The sequence below is a fragment of the Hemitrygon akajei genome, chromosome 8 (assembly GCF_048418815.1).
Source record: "Hemitrygon akajei chromosome 8, sHemAka1.3, whole genome shotgun sequence".
NCBI lineage: Eukaryota > Metazoa > Chordata > Chondrichthyes > Myliobatiformes > Dasyatidae > Hemitrygon > Hemitrygon akajei.
In genome coordinates, this window is record NC_133131.1 from 129,510,855 (window position 1) to 129,531,415 (window position 20,561).

General features: G+C 40.2%; 1 protein-coding gene across 1 annotated transcript in view; it reads left to right on the forward strand.

Moving 5' to 3' along the window:
• malrd1 (MAM and LDL receptor class A domain containing 1) overlaps nucleotides 1-20,561 on the forward strand; it is a 359,618-nt gene that overhangs the window by 39,993 nt on the left and 299,064 nt on the right. Inside the window, exons 6-9 of the mRNA XM_073055307.1 lie at nucleotides 5,069-5,215; nucleotides 14,316-14,473; nucleotides 15,078-15,170; nucleotides 19,087-19,294. Coding sequence (XP_072911408.1) covers nucleotides 5,069-5,215; nucleotides 14,316-14,473; nucleotides 15,078-15,170; nucleotides 19,087-19,294 — 606 coding nt within the window. The remainder of the gene's footprint in view (nucleotides 1-5,068; nucleotides 5,216-14,315; nucleotides 14,474-15,077; nucleotides 15,171-19,086; nucleotides 19,295-20,561) is intronic.

A 20,561-nucleotide genomic window follows, 5' to 3' on the forward strand; every position in this document is an offset into this window, starting at 1 on the left:
GCATGTGTTGTGAAATTTGTTAACTTAGCAGCAGCAGTACAATGCAATACATAATATAGAGGAAGAAAAAAAAATAAAATCTACTATATGTATACTGAATAGATTAAAATCATGCAAAAAACAGAAATAATATATATTTAAAAAGTGAGCTACTGTTCACAGGTTCAAAGTCCATTTATGAATCAGCTGGCAGAGGGGAAGAAGCTATTCCTGAATTGCTGAGTGTGTGCCTTCAGGTTTCTGCATCTCCTGCCTGATGGTAACAGTGAGAAAAGGGCATGCCCTGGGTGCTGGATGTCCTGAATAATGGACGCTGCCTTTCTGAGACACTGCTGCTTGAAGATGTCTTGGATACTTTGTAGGTTAGTACTCAAGATGGAACCGACTAAACTTGCAACACTCTGCAGCTTCTTTCAGTCCTGTGCAATCAACTCCCCCCATGCCAGACTGTGATGCAGCCTGTCAGAATGCTCTCCACAGTACAGCTATCGAAGTTTTTGAGTGTATTCGTTGACATACCAACTCTCTTCAAACTCCTAATGAAGTATAGTCACTATCTTGCCTTCTTTACAACTGCATCGATATATTGGGAGCAGGTTTGCTCATCAGAGATCTTGACACCCGGGAACTTAAAACTGCTTACTCTCTCCACTTCTGATCCCTCTATGAGGATTGGTATATGAAGGATGATTGATAAGTTTGTGGCCTAGGGTAGAAGGAGATGAGTTATTAACTTCAAACTTTCTGCATAATCACTCAAAGAGTTGACCTGCACGTGCATGTAATGAGAGCGGTATTACTCATCTCCTTCTACATTAGGCCACAAACTTATCAATCACCCATCTGTGGACACTTTCTGGAGGTCCAAGATCCATATGCTCCATGACCGCTGGACTAAGTGTGTAAATGTAGGAGGGGACTAGGTTGAAAAATAAATGTCCTAGGTTTTCTAAAATTGACTCCTTCTACCTTAGGCCATGAACTTATCAATCACCCCTTGTATGTTCCTTCATCTTAACCTTCCTGAAGTCCACAATCAGCTCTTTCGTCTTACTGATGTTCAGTACGAAGTTGTTGCTGTGACATCACCCCACTAGTTGGCATATCTCACTCCTGTACGCCCTTTCATAACCACCTGAGATTCTACCAACAATGGCTGTATCATCAGCAAATTTATAGATTGTATTTGATATCTGCTTAACCACACAGTCATGTGTATATAGAGAGCAGAGCAGCGGGCTAAGCACACACCCCTGAGGTGCACCAGTGTGGATCGTCAGTGAGGAGGATATGTTATCACCAATTCGCACAGATTGTTGACTTCCAGTTATGAAGTTGATGATCTAATTGCAGAAAGAGGTACAGAGGCCCAGGTTTTGTATCTTCTTAATCAGCATTGTGGGTACCATGGTATTAAATGCTGAGCTATGGTCAGTGAACAGCATCCTGATGTAGGTGTTTGTATTGTCCAGGTCATCTAAGGCCATGTGAAGAGCCATTGAGATTGCATCTGCCATTGACCTATTGTGGTGATAGGCAAATTGCAATGGGTCCAGGTCCTTGCTGAGCCATGAGTCGAGTCTAGTCATGACCAACGTCTCAAAGCATTTCATCACTGTAGATATGTGCGCTACCATGTGATAGTCATTAAGGTAGCTCACATTATTCTTCTTAGGCACTGGTATAATTGCTGCCTTTTTAAAGAAAGTGGGAACTTCCACCTGTAGCAGTGAGAGGTCGAAAATGTCCATGAATACTTTCTCCAGTTGGTTACCACAACTAAGGTTTCCAGAGCCTTACCAGGTACTCCATCAGGACCTTCCGCCTTGCAAGGGTTCACTCTTTTAAAGGCAGCCTAACCTTGGCCTCTGAGACAGAGATCACAGGGTTATCAGGTGCAGCAGGGATCTTCACAGCTGTAGTTGTATTCTCCCTTTCAAAGTGGGCATAGAAGGCATTGAGCTCATCTTGTAGTGAAGCATCGCTGCCATTCATGCTATTGGGTTTTGCTTTGTAGGAAGTAATGTCTTGCAAATTCTACCAGAGTTGTCATATATCCGATGTTGCCTCCAACCTCGTTCAAAATTGTCTCTTCGTTCTTGAAACAGCCTTCTGCAAATTATACCTGGCTTTCTGGTACAGACCTGGGTTGCCAGACTTGAATGCCACAGATCCAGCCTTCAGCAGGCCATATTTAATCTTTTCCCTCCTTAAACCTCTTAAGTTGCCTTTTGTTGAAATTTAAAAGCTTCCAAATCATCTAAATTCCCACTCACTTTTGCTACCTTATATGCCCTCTCCTTGGCTATTATGTAGTCCTTCTTTTGTCAGCAGCGGTTGCCTACTCCTGCCATTTGAGAACAACTTCTTCCGTGGGACATACCTATCCTGTGCCTTGTGAACTATTCCCAGAAACTTTAGCCACCTCTGCTCTGCCGTTATCCCCGCCAGTACCCCCTTCTTATCCACCTGAGCTAGCTCTTCTCTCATGTCTCTGTAATTCCCTTTGTTCATTGCAATACCGATACATGTGAGTTATGCATCTCCCTCTCAAATTGCAGTATGAATTCAATCATATTATGATCCTTTACATTAAACTCTCCAATAAGATCATGGTTATTACACAATACCCAATCTAAGATAGTCTTTCCCTGAGTAGTCTCAAGCATAAACTGCTCTATAAATCCATTTTAAAGGCATTCAACAAATGCCCTCTCTTGTGATCCAACACCAACCTGATTTTCACAATCCCTTTACATATTAAAGTCCCCCATTACAATTGTGTCATTATCCTTATTACATAGCTTTTCTAACACCTTTTGCAATCTCAGCACTATATCTTGGCTACTATTTGGAGGCCTATATATGATTCCTATAATGTTTTTTTTAACCGTTGTAATTTCGTAACTCCACCCACAAAGGTTCACCATTCTCTGACCCTCCATCTCTTACCAACAGAGTCACACCACCGCCTATGCCTTCCTGCCTGACCTTTTGACAGAAAGTATATCTTTTGATGTTAAGCTCCCAACTATCGCCTTCTTTCAGCCACAACTCAGTGATGCTCACAACGTCATATCGACCAATCTCTATTTGTGCCAGGAGTTTGTCCACTTTATTACAAATGATATGCGCATTTAAGTACAGCACCTTCTGTCCTGTAATCTTTGCCCCTTTGAATCTTGTCTCTGTGGTACAATTAAACTCTTTGCTCTGTCTGCATTTGTACCCAGTTATTGGACTGTCCTTCCTTACATTTATGTTATACCATCATCTACTTGGAAACCTGCTGGCTCATCCTCAACTCTATCATGCTGGTTCCCATCCCCTTGCCATATTAGTTTAAGCCACTCTCAGCAGCTCCAGTAAATCTGCACACAAGAAAATTGGTCCCCCTCGGATTCGTGCAATCCGTCCTTTTTGTACAGGTCACACCTGCCCCAGAGGAGGTCCCAATTATCCAGAAATCTGAATCCTTGCCCTCTGCTCCAATTCTTCAACCGCACATTCATCTGCCACCTCATTCTATTTCAATCCTCAATGTTACCTGGCACAGGTAGCATTCCCGAGATTACTACCCTTGAGGTCTGCTTCTCAGCATCCTTCCTAACTCCCTGTATTCTTTTTTCAGAACCTCCTCCCTTTTTCTTCCTCCATCATTGGTACCAGTATGTACCACGACTTCTGGCTGCTCACATGTACAGAAACATCTCAGAACCTGGCACCTGGGAGGCAAACTATCATCCATGTTTTCTTTTTGTGCCCACAGAATCGCCCGTCCATCCCCCTGACTATAGAGTCCCCTATTACTGCTGCCATCCTCTTCAATTTCCTACCTTCTTGAGCAACAGGGCCAGACTCAATGCCAGAGGCATGGCCGCTGTTGCTTCCCCCAGGTAGGTTATCATTCCCCAACAGTACTCAAAATGGAGTACTTATTGTTGAGGGGGATGGCCACAGGGGTGTTCTCCACTACCTGACATTCTCTCTTCCCTTCCTGATAGTCACCCATTTAATTCTCTCCTGTAGCGTTGGGGTGCCTACCTTCCTGTAGCTCCTGTCTATTACTTTCCTAACAAGCCAAAGATCATTGGGTTGCAGTGCCAGTTCCCTAACACAGTCTCTAAGGAGCTGCACCCTGATGCACCTGGCACAGATGTGGTCATCAGGGAGGCTGAGAGTCTCCTGAAAATCCCACATCTGACACCCAGAACAGTACACTGGCCCTGTAGACATACCCTCTAATCTCGGCCCAAAATGTCAACTGTACTCTTTTCTATAGATGATGTCTAGCCTGCTGAGTTCCTCTCTGCATTTTGTGTGTGTTGTTCAGTTTATTTATGTTACTGCCCACTTGTCAATGACTGTTTACTGCACTATCTGAGCAATAATCAGAGCATTATTAGCTTCTACCTGTTCCACAGTGCAGCGTGCTTATGAGTGGACGTCATTGGAGAGAAAGGTTCTTGTGCATCCTTCTACCATTGGACCATTGGAGTTTTCTGGTCATTGCAACTTAAATCTTTAGAACACCCTTCCTCATGGAGCAGGGATTCCTGAACTTTTCATGCCACAGACCCATACTCGTAACCAAGGGGGTCCATTGACCCCAGGTTATGGGAACCTCTGTGATAGAGGAATTATGGTGCTTTTGCCTACTCAACTCTGAAAGTTTTCTCAAACTTACCTGTGAAAATATAACAGCAAAGGTCGGCGTGCGTACTTACTTTATTCAAATTTTGGCAATGAGCGGCACAGGCAAAACAGCCCCATTTGCCTCAGTAAGGTGATGATTAGCTGCCACCATCCTGAATCACTGCAGCCTTTCTGCTGACGGGTAGTTCTCATAATGCCTTTGTACAGGAGTTCCAGGATTCTCATGCTAGGATGGTGTGTGAATTGGAAGAGAACCTTCAGGCTATATTGTTCCCATAATCTGAAGGTTAGAGTTTTTAGAGGACTATTGAAGTATTTAGGATGATTAAGTGCAGTGCATCTTGCAGGTGGTATATCCTGCATTCTTGCAAGGCTGACATGGTAAATTCCTCTATCTTCATTTTTCCTTTAGATCCAGCTTGTGATTTTGAAGCTGGTCTATGTGGGTGGCACTCTGAGGAGATACAAGGTTCTGTGGCATGGCGACGTATTCAATCCGGCAATAGTTCTGGCACCGGTTCTGCACCACTGATGGATCACAGCACAGAATCCTCACTGGGTAAGTCAACTACAATTTATAGGCCTGTAAGTATATAAGTAATAAGCAACTGTGTGTTGTGAGCACCTGACAATTTGTTTCATTACTTGGCCTTGCAATGTGGAGATGAGGCCTAAAGAACAAGGACATCTCAATGGAATCATAAAGCAAAGTATCCCAGAAACCGCAAATCTAAAAGTTAGACAGAAAATGCAGGAAGCACAGCTTGTGAATCCCCAACATTTTCTCTGCATGTTTCTCAGAATGACAGCACCTGCATGTTTTCTTTTTTATAATGTTCAGTCAGTTTTGAAAATAAAAAGTCTTTTTTTCTCCATCGATGCCATCTGACATGGTCAAATTTCCCAGTATTCTCCTTTATTTTAGTCTCAACATTACTTTCACCACTCTCCCATTACGCCTTTTCCCTTTTTCTCTCTCTGTTTTTGCTTTGTTTGCACTTTCTTTTGTACATAATCTGTCAGTAACAAACCTTCTTCACCCTCTCTTAGTCCATGTCATTCATTTTCTCTTGGTGTTTATCGAATCGTCAGTAAAGCCTCCACCTTTTCTGCAACTAAAACCTATCTTTTTTCTGAACGTTTTCCCAGTTCTGATGAAAGATCATTGATCTGTAAAGTTAACTTTATTTCTTTTTACACAGATGTTGCCTGACCTGCTGAACATACATAAATGCAGCAACTTCTGTTTGAACTTGGTTCCTAGAGTTATGTGGCAGTAGTGCTAATCTCTGCACCTCTGAGCTGTTTGACAGACTGAAGCCAGGTCACAAATTGTAGGATCTATAAGCCATGAGGATAAGAGATAGAGGCAGGTGTAGGACACTTTGCCTTTCAGACCTACTGGACCATTCAATAAGATTGAGGCCCCTTCTGCAATTAATCCCATATCTTTTGATTTCTTTAAGTCTATTGATTTCTGACTTATTATCCTGTGCGTGAAGCTTTTCCACTTCATTTAGCTCCTGAATAGCTGCCAGCTTACGCAGAGATTGTGATCCCCATTCCAAAACAGTCAGCAGTTGAAAACCATACTGTCATCTACGCTGTAAAGTCATGGAAGAAATTTGCTGTTCCAATTAGATTGCCTCTCATTCTTCTGAACGCGAAGGCAGAGGCCCAGTGAGCTCAATCCCTCTCCATTGGCCAGGTTCCCAGGGGTTCCAATCGAGTGAACCTTTGATGCACCCCTCGTTTCATAAGTACATTGTTTCTTTGTTAAGGAGACAAGACTTCCATACAGCCTTTTAGATGTGGTCTCATGTGTAATTGCAATAATATGTATTTATCCTGTCCTCCATTCTCTTGCAATAATGTCTAACTGCTCACTATTTACTGCTACTTGCTTAGTTTTCAATGATTCATGTACCAGGTATCTCTGAACACCAACATTTTTCAGTCTCTCACCATTTGAAACAATATTCCACCTTTCTATTTTGTGTTGCCAAAATGGATGAGGTTCTTTCCCTCAATACATTCCATCGGCCATACTGGGCGTGGTACAGTAGTGTAGCGGTTAGCGTAACATTTTTACAACGCCAGCAACCTGGGTTCAATTCCTGTTGTCATCTGTATGTTCTCCTAGTGACCATGTGGGTTTCCTCACACCTTATGGGGTAGTATGGTAATTAGACACATGGGTGTGTTGTGTGGCATGGGCCTGTTACCGTGCTGGGTCTCTACATAAAAAATAGAAATAAATATCTTGATCCATTCACTTTGCCTGTATGTATTTCCTGAAGCTTCCCTTCATGTTCCTCACAACACCCTTGAATATATCCCCTCATGCAGATACTTGTTGTAGCCCACAAACAGCAGTGGCACACCAGCATTCTCCCAACCTGCAATTCACCCCTGTGTTCCTGGTCTCTGTTTCCTGTCTGTTAACAAGTCCTATATCAATGCCAGTGTAGCAGCACCAACCCAATGTTCCCTCATTTTGTTTGACAAGCTCTTGTGTGGCATCTCATTGGAAGCATCACATACCACAGGGGGCTTGATTGTACAAATGCAGACCACTAAATTAATTCTTCTGTCTTCACCAAGTACTTTTAAATTTAGGCTTGTTCACCCTGAAAGAATGACTTGTATTCCACCTCCCACCTTGCTCTTCAGTGACACACACTTCAGGTAGCTCATAGATGGGAAGATCTTGTTCAATATCATCCTTATAGGTGACAGCAGGAATTGAACCCAGGTTGCTGGCACTATAAAAACATTACACTAACCAATACACTATTGTACCGTCCCCAGTATGGCAGATGGCATATTTGAGAAAGGACTGCTACTATATATCATATTACAGCAGCTGATGGGCAGCAAATTTATCTTCCTGGATGGAATGATTCAGGACTGGGCACACTGTTAAAGACTGGACCATCACCAGGGAGATTTTAATAGAAATCACCATTTTGAACAGGCCATTGAAAAAGCTACATAATGATTACAATGTTTCCCACTGGAACACCATTTGTCTCTGCTGCTGCTCAGACACTTCCAATGGGGAAGATTGTCTTGCAGCGAGATACTGTGCAGCAGAATTCCTAGACAGGGCAAATATCAGATTCATTTAGACCCACATTCATTTAGACCAAAAGACATTTACATTTAAAATTGATGCAAAGGCCTTCAAGAAGATAATTTCCTTGGCAGTTTAATTCTGGCTCGCAAAGTAAAATGTTGATACTATTTTGGTCATTTCCTTACATCTCAATTCAAAAGATTTTTTAATTGATTAATCAATATCTTGGAAGTAAGAGATCATTTAGATGACATCTTTCACAACTTCTGAACCTTTGTGCTATAGTTGGGAACTTTCTGAACTGTACTGTTGTAATACGGAAAGTATGAAAATTTGAGCAAAGCGAACTTCCCAAGCTTCATTGAACAGGAAGTCTGTTTTTCATTAGGTGATAAGAAAACAAATTGCTGGAGGAACTCAGCAGGTCAAGGAGCACATATGTGGCGAAAGGAATTGTCAACATTTCGAGTCGGTTTCTGCATCAGAAGCTCCTCGGCATGCTGAGTTCCTCTAGCAGTTTGAATTTTACTCTGGATTCCAGCATCTCTTGACTCTTCTATTTTAAAAAATGTGTAGCTGGTTAGGTGATCGCTATCGGCAACTTACTCGTCTCCTACTCTTCCACATAGTTCTTTCAGATTGCGGATATCTGAAGGAGTTGTTAGGGCCAGAGCTTAACATTTGATTGGGAATTCATCACTTCAGGTAATGTAGCACTACGGTAGAACACACTTGTGTCAGGAAATATAGAGGAGGCTCGACCCTAAAGCAGAGCAGTGGAGAAAATTGAGCAGCAAATGATACTTTATTAATTAACTGCAAAATAACAAGCCACGAGGGGCAACATAACAAGAGGGAACAGATACTTTACATGACAAGGCAACAAGGTAACTAAGAGCAGGCTGGTTTGTATGAGTGAACAAGGATTGTGGATGAGAGCTGGGTTGCAGCTGATGATTTGGAAACAAGTATCAGGTGACTCCTGGTAGCTGGGTGGAGACTGTGCAGGCTGGATAGTCAGGACAGGCTGCTTAGGATTTTGTGCTCAGGACTCTGAAGCAGATTGGAACACTCAAATTTCTGTCAAGTCTATCAAGATATTAAAGGGAACAGATGGAATTGATAAAGAGAAATTATTTACCTGGTTGGGGAGCTTCAGACTAAGGTGCAATGCCTAAAAATTAGAGTTAGTTATTTCAGGAATAAAGACAGCTCATATTTCCATATATAAAGATAATATAATTTTGTAACTCTATTCCATGAACTCTAATTAATGGTAGTTTAATTGTTAATTTTTTTGTGAAATAGTTAAGTTCTTGTCATTTAAGAACATTACTGGATACAAGACAAAGCCAGATAAGTGAAGTTAAATCGAAGATTAGCCATGATCTCATTGCATGGTAAACAGTGTTGATGGGCTTGGTAGCAAGTATTTGTTCCAGGCTGCAAAGACCATAGAAAATCAGGAGGTGAGATTTCTGAACATGTTCGCGATTCTAATTTAAGAATAATATTTTAGTATAAGATGTGTTGTTTATAATAGACACACCTAATAAATTGTTGGTAATGTAGCTTTTTAGCTGGCTGGTGGTGGAGTTGCATCCGTACCGGACTTCGAGGTGAGTAGTCCTGGGTACAAATGCGGCCAGCTCCTTGCACGCTTTCCATCCGTGCTGGGTTGCACGTCGAGCTAGCAACTCAGCCTCATAAAGAGCAGACAAACGCTAAAGACACAGCAAAGTTGCCACCTGATGCGCCACAAGGCACGGAGAGCAATAATAAGAGCAATGTAGTTTTTGTAGGTATATTTTTGGTTAATAAAACTTTCTTAGAGAATTTACTACTGATATAATAAACAAAGCATTGCCTTTTTCAGCTTTTGGATAAAATTGACACTTCCACCCTTGATTATTAGCAAGATAAAGTAACAATAATTTATCTATGACCAAAAATAAATTTCTGGACAAAGATATCAAACCAAGGGTAAACAGAGCATAGCTGGTAGTTCACACAATATTTATAGAAATTATAAATGTTTAGTCATCTTCTAACCACATCAAATTTTCAGATAAATTGAATAACTACAAACTAATTAACTTAAAGTCAGCTAAGAAAAAGTTTTAATAACACTGGATGGGAAAGGTTTTTCTGCCTGAGTACTTTTGGGTGTATCTTACGGATTTTGGGATGCTGGTCATGAAAATCAGCATGAAGTTTCCATATCACACACCCTTTTTAAAAAAGTTGCCTACATTTGTTATTTCAATTCACAAAACAAGTCAATTAAAATGTTGCCCACAATGTAAACTGAAAAGTTTTCTGCCTTGTCCAGGCATGCTTAGGCAGGGTGGATGCTGCATGCAGGACAGCTTTTAGGCAAACAGAGCATCACCACACACCGTTCTATGCATTGCGTTTACGTGCATATTGATTTGTAATCACATTGATGTATATACTCTACATGCGTAACATATTGCGTACTCATTATAATGAAGTAATTGTATTTTCAGGAGTAGTTGCGATAGGAAAATGTCTTGCCAATGTTACAACTGCTGCAACACTTTCTGTTATACTTGTGGCAAGGATACACTTAAAACGGGGACCATTGCAAAGACGGAGCATGACTCCTCTTATTCAGAAAACCAACGAGCTCTACTTTGGGTGTAAAACGGGCAATAAAGACAAAGCCTGAGCTCCTCACATTTGCTGCACAACATGTCCTGTCAATCTTAGAGCTTGGCTTAGGGGTACTCGGAAGTCAATGCTGTTCATGGTCCCGATGATATGACGAGAGCAGAAGGATCACGTAATGCATTGAATACACCAGCCTCCCTTCAGCCATGAGACCTGTGCCTCATGACAATAGTCTTCTAGTACTAAAACAACTGGATCGGAGTCAATTGTTCAATAGTTCAGTCGTTCCATTTAATATCAGAGAAATGCATACAATGTACAACCTGAAATTCTTGTTCTTCACAGACATCCACAAAAACAGAAGAGTACCTCAAAGAATGAACACAGAACTTAGAACAATACAGCACATTACAGGCCCTTCAGCCCACAATGTTATGTCGACCCTCAAACCCTGCCTCCCATATAACCCTCCACCTTAAATTCCTTCATATACCTGTCTAGTAGTCTTTTAAACTTCACTTGTGTATCTGCCTCCACCACTGACTCAGGCAGTGCATTCCATGCACCAACCACTCTCTGAGTAAAAAACTTTCTTCTAATATCCCTCTTGAACTTTCCACCCCTTACCTTAAAGCCATCTCCCCTTGTATTGAGCAGTGGTACCCTGGGGAAGAGGTGCTGGCTGTCCACTCTATTTATTTCTCTTAATATCTTGTATACCTCTACCGTGTCTCCTCTCATCCTCTTTCTCTCCAGAGAGTAAAGCCCTAGCTCCCTTAAGATCTGATCAGAATGCACATTCTCTAAACCAGACAGCATCCTGGTAAATCTCTTCTGTACCCTTTCCAATGCTTCCACATCCTTCTTATAGTGAGGCGACCAGAACTGTACACAGTACTCCAAGTGTGGCCTAACCAGAGTTTTATAGAGCTGCATAATTACCCCACGACTCTTAAGCTCTGTCCCTCGACTTATGAAAGCTAACACTCCGTAAGCTTTCTTAACTACCCTATCTACCTGTGAGGCAACTTTCAGGGATCTGTGAACATGTACCCCCAGATCCCTCTGCTCCTCCACACTACCAAGTATCCTGCCATTTACTTTGTACTCTGCCTTGGAGTTTGTCCTTCCAAAGTGTACCACCTCACACTTCCCTGGGTTGAACTCCATCTGCCATTTCTCAGCCCACTTCTGCATCCTATCAATGTCTTTCTGCAATCCTCTACAAACTTCAACACTATCCACAACACCACTAACCTTTGTGTTGTCTGCAAACTTGCCAACCCACCCTTCTACCCCCACATCCAGGTTGTTAATAAAAATCACAAAAAGTAGAGGTCCCAGAACAGATCCTTGTGGGACACCACCAGTCATAGCCCTCCAATCTGAATGTACTCCCTCCACCATGACCCTCTGCCTTCAGCAGGCAAGCCAATTTTGAATCCACCTGGCCAAACTTCCCTGGATCCCATGCCTTCTGACTTTCCGAATAAGCCTACCGTGTGGTACCTTGTCAAATGCCTTACTAAAATCCATGTGGATCACATCCACTGCACTCCCCTCATCTATATGCCTGGTTACCTCCTCAAAGAACTCTCTCAGGCTTGTTAGACACGATCTGCCCTTCACAAAGCATTGCTGACTGTCCCTGATCAGACCATGATTCTCTAAATGCCCATAGATCCTATCTCTAAGAATCTTTTCCACCAGCTTTCCCAGCACAGACGTAAGGCTCACTGGTCTATCATTACTAAAACTATCCCTACTACCTTTTTTGAACAAGCGGACAACATTCACCTCCTTCCAAATGAGTAACAGTAAAAACGTTAGAACCCCAAAGCCCCCCTACTCTCCCTCCCATGCACAAGCAGCAGCAAAGAAATAGCCCTCCTCCACCCCTACCCATTTCCACTAAAAACATACCGGCACCCTCCACACACCAAACATGCAATAGCAAAGCCCACAAGAAGGACCATGATCTGCAGTACAACAAAAACTAATTATTCACCTAACAATTTGACCTACCACAGGCTTTCTCTATCCCTAATAAAGGGAAAGAGAGGAGACCCCTTTAACAGCAAGAGGGTAGACATTGGAAAGCAGCTCACTGGATTAAGGTGTTAAAAGTCTGTTGTGCCACTTTTATTCTGAATTCTATGACTCCAGAATCGGCAACAGTCTCTCACCCACCAATGAGAGAGAGGGAGCACAACTCACTGAGTACAGAGCCTCCAACAGCTGATCCGCTGTTCTCGATGTCCCGTTCTCTCCCGCAACACCAGCTTAGAATCAGCCCACACACTGGGCCATGGAACTTTGTATCCCTGAAGGTGCGCTCAACTTTGAGGCTGCATCCTTGGGATATTGAAAACTAGCTGGTTGAGAGCCCTTAGGAATGGGTTCCACCATTGCAAAGAACCGAAGTATGTGTGTAGGTCAGGATCTTCAACAGAACCACATTGACCCTGAAAAGGAAAAGGAGAGACATCAAAGGTAGAAATTAAGCTGTTTTTGAAGATGTACATGGAGTCACAATTTAGCATCATCACAACTTCACCTCTGCCTATGCCTAGAGGAGGCAGACAAAGATGCCAGGAATGGAAAATTACACTGATACTGATACAGATTTTGTATTCTTTATGTTGAGAGAGCCTCATCTGATAACTCAATCTCAGTTAAGTGACCTGGTCAGAGTCAAAAGCAGAATTACTCAGTTCAAGACTGCAAGGATGGAAGCTGCTGTCACCAGGCACAAAAATTTCCATGAAGGATTTCAAAATTTGTTTTTTTTTTCAGAATAACTGATGCCAAGGTTAAGGAAGGCATTTTTGTTGGTCCACAAATCAAACAGATCATCAGTGATAGGCAATTCAAAGAGCTTCTAGTGGGACTGGAAAAAATTTGCATGGAAGGCATTCAAGGATGTAGCTGAAAATTTTCTTGGCAACTACAGAGCACCAAACTATGTACAGCTGGTTGACAACATGCATCAAGCTTACAAGTCCATTCATTTTCTGCATTACCATTTAGACTTCCCTGCAAATTTTAGTGCTGTCGGTGACAAACATAGTGAAAGAGTTCACCAAGGCATTGCAGTCATGGAGAAACCATACCAGGGCAACTGGAATCCAACAATGCAGGCTGATTATTGTTGGACACTTAAGCAAGAAGCCTCAAACACTGAGTACAAATGAAAATCATCAACATACATTTTTAGCTTGGAGATGAACTATTGCAAAGCATCAGCACCATTATGCAATTAAATAAATTACATTCAATAAAAGTTAATTTCTTGTTTCTCCAAATTTCTATGTCATACAAGTAATATGAAATTATATTTGTGTTCAGCTTCAAGCAGTTTATCATAAACAAAAAAAATTCTGAGGAAGCAACACTTCTGAAAAATTTGCCGTCCAGTATAATTGGGGATTTGGTGACCTTTTGTAAATCTGTGGATGAATCAAATGCAGTTACCTTGTACCTGGTAAAGTTACATTATTTTTGCCAAATGCATCTATATTTTTCTCTGAAACACTGACTAATTGGATAGATAAAAGGATATTTAGAAACTCCCAATAGACGTTTCATGATAATTCATGAAATTATTAATTTTGTGACAAATTGTTATTAACTTTGTGACAATATGTAGGAAGAAATTATCCAATAAACAATCCATTGGATAATTGCTTCATTTTCATCAGAGTTGATATTAATATCCTTAAAAGCTTTTTGACAGCATTATGTTCTTTAATGCACAGAATTATTCCTCCATTTCCTACAATGTGGATCGAAGCAGTTGATGCATCATTCCTGATTATTGAACCCAAGTCCTGATGTTTATAATTAGCCGCTTCTGATTACCATCAATAGTAATTTCCAGGCAATTATTGTAAATTGGATTATTGCATCTCCTGTTTATATATAACACCGAAATGTTCTTTCATAGGCCATTATGTGTGGATAGAGGCCAACAACATCACATCTTCACGGACTGCTCTTCTTAGCAGTTCTGTGTACCATGACTCAGGACAGCATTGCCGATTTGAATTCTTCTATCAAATTAATGGCAGAAACGTACTCACAGTACTGTTACAAACGAAGGAGGTGAGGAAAAATGATGGTCACTAGTGAACAAAAGTGAATCCAAAGCTTTAGAAATAGGACGCTTCTGTGCATTTTTTTCCAAATGGTATTTCTTCCCCATCTAACATATTCCTTAATCTCATACTTCTCACAAAATACAGCTTTGATCACATTTACTTTGGAAAAAAAAATCATGTTTTTTATATGAATTGTTTAAAAGACTAGCTATATGAATGGAAATGGATATTTTACTATGGATAATTTCACTCAACTCTATTCTAATAATTGAGCATTAGAAAACTGATCAAAGATCATAATTCTGTAATACTCCTTCAAAATTTATGAACATGGATATGAGCTGCATGTTCAGTAAGATAAATAGGTTAATATTTATGTCAAAGTAGCAGATGTAGATGTTTATATGGTGTACTGCAGCTCTGGGTATCAGATCTTTTCTACTGCACTGTAGAATTGTTGATATTTATTATTTCATGTTTTTGTGTGAAAATGTATTTAAATAAAACTGAACTATCTAGCAAAGTAAGGGAAAAAAAAGACGATTCTAGTGTTTAATAATTCAGCATTACCTTGTTGTTTTCATGCATGTTCACACTCTAACCTGCAGGGACAAGTGAATTTGTGGGAAGAATGGACACCAACTGAAAACCAGTGGATCAAAGGAGAAGTATGGCCTCCTCCTTGCTTGAGTCAGTTTCAGGTATTTTTATTTATTTATAGTAACTTTTACTTTGAAATTGTTGCTGGATAATAAACATTTAATTCACTCATCTGCTCCCACCTAAAAGAAGGGTTCACATTCATTTCATTGTAACTGACCCCCATTCACACAGTATATTGATAAGAAACAGCTGGAACCCATGGTTGTCCAAAACTATGGCAGAACTCATGTAGAGTAATGTAACACACACAGAATGCTGGAGGAACTCTGCAGGTTAGGCAGCAACAACAGAAATGAATAAATCATTGACATTTCAGACCGAGATACTTCTTCAGGGATGGAAAGGAAGGGGGAATATGCCAGAATAAAAAAAAGGTGAGGGGAGGGGAAGGGGCATAGCTAGAAGCTGTTGGGTGAAGTTAGGTGGATAGGAAAGATAAATGGCTGGAGAGGAAGGAACCTGACTGAATTACTCGCTTGAAGGATTAATCCAAGAAAGCAGGTCTATTAGCAATGCTTGTGTTCTCTCAAGTGTAGTAGAATGAGGAATGTTTAAAATGATTATCATTACAGGTAGAGAAGCCAGAATTGGTGAGCAAAGCCTTAAAATTATAATGTGAACATTAAGTGGTGATGCCTGGAAACACATCTTCAAAGAACGAGTTATAGAAATCAGGAGCTTTTGTTTCCCCTCCCCCTCCCCACACTGATAGCAATGAAGCAATTATCCAATGGATTGCTTATAGGATAATTTCTTGCTACACATTGTCACAAAGTTAACCAGTGGTATTAAGTCACAGAACTGCCATAATCTAAGTAGGCTCTGAAGTAGACTTAAGGGTTTGTTCCCTTATCCCTTACGTTTATTTTGGAATTACAGAGTACACCAAATGAACGAGGATCTGTGTAGCCTCAATGTATGTGTATTATGAATATTTAGTGAACCTTTACAAAATTGATTCAGATTACAGTGACCACATGTAAGACCTAAGGCACAGAAGAGAAAGCATCAAAGTCCATGAGCCTTTCTGGTGCACTTCTGGTCATGAGCTTCCAGGACTCCAGCAGTAAGGCTAGAAAATGAGCCTTGATCCTCATGAACTAGATGCTATAGCAGCAAAGGATGACAGTGTAGGAAAGAGTTAGAGAGTGGCTGTCATCTCCAAAAAGATTAAGGTTCTGATGTGCTGCGGGTGTCCTTCCAAAGTGCCGAGTGATCTTCTCCATCATAGTGTTAGAACTAAATCTATCAGTGCCTTTTGTGACAGACTCACTAACAGCAGTTCATTTAAGGTTTAATCTTCTAAGCAGTGTTTCCAGTAATGCCTGCTTTCCTTGGAAAGGCATTGGATTTTTGCCATTTGCATCCATGCAACAGTGACATCAAGCAAGAGTTGCACAATGCTTCTTCACCAACGTTTGATCAGCATTCTTCATGCACAAATGTTATCACAGAAGCACACTATTCTAGCTCACATAATGAAGCCTAGATGGTGGATTTTCTCTTTTCAATTAAGCAACATAGTAAAAAATAAAGACACATGACTGGGCTTCTAAGTTCTAATTTCTGAATTTGATATTTTGTAAATAATTGTAAACAAACATCAGGCCCATGAGGCACTTGTGAAGTGAGGTAGATGGGTGGTGGTAGTTAGTAAAGTAATGATAAGGTTAGCAGAATTATTGGTGCATTCACTTGGAATTAATTTTATGAAGCTGTCTTGATGGTGTTGCTCTCTAGGTGATCTGAGGTACCAAAGGGACATTTCTGTTTATATTTTCTTGCTTTGATAGGGTATGAACCAGCATTTAATTCCCAACCTTAATTGTCTTTGAGAATATGCTGATGACAATAAGAATGGCTCGCTAGACCATTCCAGAGAAAGTTTTGTAGAATAATTGGATTGTTATCAACACTTCAGTTATTCACATTTAGCTGACTGATAGTTCTGTTCTAAGTTATGTAAGTTATGACGTTAACTGAAGTTAAAATCCCCAGATGAAATGGTGGGATTTTAATGTTCACCAAATGAAAAGCAATTTGGAAGTGTTTTCTTTCCTTTATTTGTAATATCCAATTGTAGATGAGTTTGTGGAATGATTGGCATATTCTGGAGTGTGCTACTAGCCCATCTCCTTTCTCAGATGCTGAATGTCCTGCTCTATTGTTAACTATTTCTGGCATTTGTATTGATTTGGCTTCTGCTTATAACATTGCAAATTTATCAAATGTTGAAGGATGATTATTTTCAACTTTTTAGTGCTAAAGAATGAATATGTTCCTTCAGAAGCTTTAGGGGAGATGATTTTTTTTTGCTATTCTGAATAAATGTTGGAAAATGTTCGATGAAATAGGTCTTTTGAGGGATGTTTTTTAATTGTGTAATTTGGTACTCATCCAACTTGTTAAATGTTTGTGCAGCAGTTATAGCGGTGTTAATCGAAAAGATTGCAATTCTGTGTTTTGGCAATCAAAGGTCTGATTGTGCTTTTGTATAGTTGGCGGTTCCCTCAGGGCCTCCATCTCTTTGCTGTCATCATTTAGCACAACTCCATTGTGCAGCTCAGAGGTAGGGAGCACACTGCATATCTCTTGTCCCACTCCTGCAATCATCACATTCCAGTGGCAATTTCATAGAATCAAAGTGGAATTCAGCATTGATGCAGACCCTTTGGCCCAACCAGTTCATACCAAGCACATTGTCTACCCAGCAATTCCCAGATTCCTGTGTTTGAGCCATATCCCTGGAAACAGGCACTCTCCATGTAAGTACCTAAATAGGATACTATTGCAGCTGCTTCCACCACTCCTCTGGCAGCACCTTCCATATACTCACCCCTTTCTGTGTAAAGAAGTTACCCCTCAGGTCTCCTTTGAATGTTTCCCTTCTCATCCTTAATTTCTACCCCTCCTTCCCCTATTTTGGACTCCCCTGCCTTGGGATAAAGACTGTTACCATCCACTTTATCAATGTGTCTTATCATTTCAAAACTTTTCATAAGGAGTCCCCACATTCTCCTATGTTCCAAGGAATGAAGATCTAGCTTGACCAACTTCTCCCTATAACTCAGGCCCCCTAGTCCTGGCGATGTCCTCATAAATATTTTCCAAAATGTACTAAATTGAGGAACCCCTCAGGTTTATGACTGATACATGGCAAATCCATTTATTGGAATCAGGTTGTCATTCTTCATTTATATTGATATTTAACTAGTTTTCTTAAAATTTCAATCTAAGTTTATGCTTGTGAAAAACATAACATATTTTAAATAAATGCTTGTTTAATAATCATTGATTTAAAATAATTTAAATATTTAATCAGTTTCAATTCTTAATAAATGTAGGTAGATATCAGAGTAATTTAAAAGAATGAAAATTAATTATTCTGCAATATACCATCAAAAGATATTAAAGAAGAAATGGGGCAAAAGCCTTGGGTTCCAATGCCTGCGAATGAATCACTGTTTACGGCATAGAGAGACCTGTTGTACAACATGTGCCATCGTTCCAGGCTCAAATGAACACATGTTTGGAGCAAAGATCAAGGACAGCTGATGTGTCTGATTAAGAAATCCTGCTCGTGTGGTTGACTCACAGTAAAAGAAACATGGAGCCCCACCAGAATCAATTTTTGAATGTGGACTGAATTGCATTGTAAGCACAATCGTTGTGTATGATGTTCTTTGAAGAGATGACTGGAGGCAAAATGGTTAGCAGGATTTGAAACTAGCTGTACTCATCAACATACCTAATTAAAAGTTGCTAATTATATTCCAAAAAAAACAGGAATTAGCAGAATTATTTAGCAGGTTAGGTAATTCCTATATGAGAGAAATAGACAATGTTACATGCTGTTGGCTTTTCATCAGCTCTTTCACTAATAATATTTTCAGTTTCATATTTAAGTAATTGTTATATTTAACCAACTTTTTTACTGTTGTTGTGTTTCTACAGGTTACATTTGCAGCCTCCATTCAAAGCAAGGAGGGCTTCTTGGCCCTGGATAGTCTGAGATTCCATGAATGTGAAATGGAATATTTTCCAGAATCGTGCTCACCGTCAACATTCACCTGTGGAACAGGACATTGTATTCCTCTCAGTTCAGTTTGTGACTTTCAGGCCGACTGCTGTGATGGAGCAGATGAGGATGAATCAGTCTGTTGTAAGTCATGCAGGTTTCTATGTTCAGACATTTTTTGACTTTTGTAAGCTTTAATATTTCAAAAAAATGTGGTTAAATGTTTGCTCAGATCACATGAAAAAAGTGGAGAAATACACTTGATATAGACTGACTGTATACGTGGTGCTGAATCATGGGGTATTTTCTTTAATTTATTATTTTATTAGATGGCAGCTTTTATTGTCCATCTCTACTTACTCTAGAACTGAGCAATCAATTATGAGCATCTCTGTAGGTATATAGAAAAGTGAGAGACCTTTCTTTGAAGGGCATTAGTGAGCCAGATCCAATTTACTACAAACCATCGATATCATGGTTGCTCTTACTAAGTTGATATTTACTTTCCAATTCCTGATTTTTAGTTAATTACTTAAATTTTTAATTCCCTGAATACCACAGCAAGATTTGAACTGTTGTTTCTGATCAATAGTCCAGAATTCTGGTTGCTAGACCAGTAACCTGGCAACAGTGTAATAACTGTTTGCCCCACTGCTTACTACAGTACTCAATAGTATTGATGTTTGAATGCATTATTACATTACCATGGCAACAGTAATGTAGTAGTTACATCATCAAGCTGATAATCCAGAGGTTTTCACCAACATTCTGGAGCATGAGATCAAGTACCAGCAGAGCAGCTGTGGAGTTAAAATTCAGCTAATTAAATAAATAAGAACTAAAGAAGAAAAGCTGGTATGAATATTGGTGATCATGAAGCCATTGAATTACTACATTTGCCCAACTGCTCTGATTATGTTTATCAGGGAAGAACACAACATGGATAGGCCATTCACATGTTGGCCTCCTCTGGTATTCAATAAGATAATGGCTGATCTTTTGCCTCAGGAATATTTCTTGCTCTAGTCCCTCAACCCTTGATTACCTTAATATCCATAATCTATGTTTCTCTGTCTTGAATATAGTTAGTAGCTAAACATCCACAGGCCCCTTGTTCAATGAATTCCAGTTATTTACTACCTCCTGGGTGAAAAAGTTTTCTTTCCTTCCTGAATGGCCAACCCTTTACTCTGTGACTGTGACCTCTGGTTCTAGTCACCTGTGCCAGAGGGAAAAAAATCAACTCCTTGTCCTTCCTGATTAGGCTCCATAAGGATTTTTTGTTTCAATGAAATCATTTCACCTTTTAATCCTGATTGTACGGTCCTAGTCTTATTACCTTTACCAAACTGCTTATTATAGGATCTTATCTAAATGTGACTCCAAGCCTAAGTATTGTGGCTGACTCTCA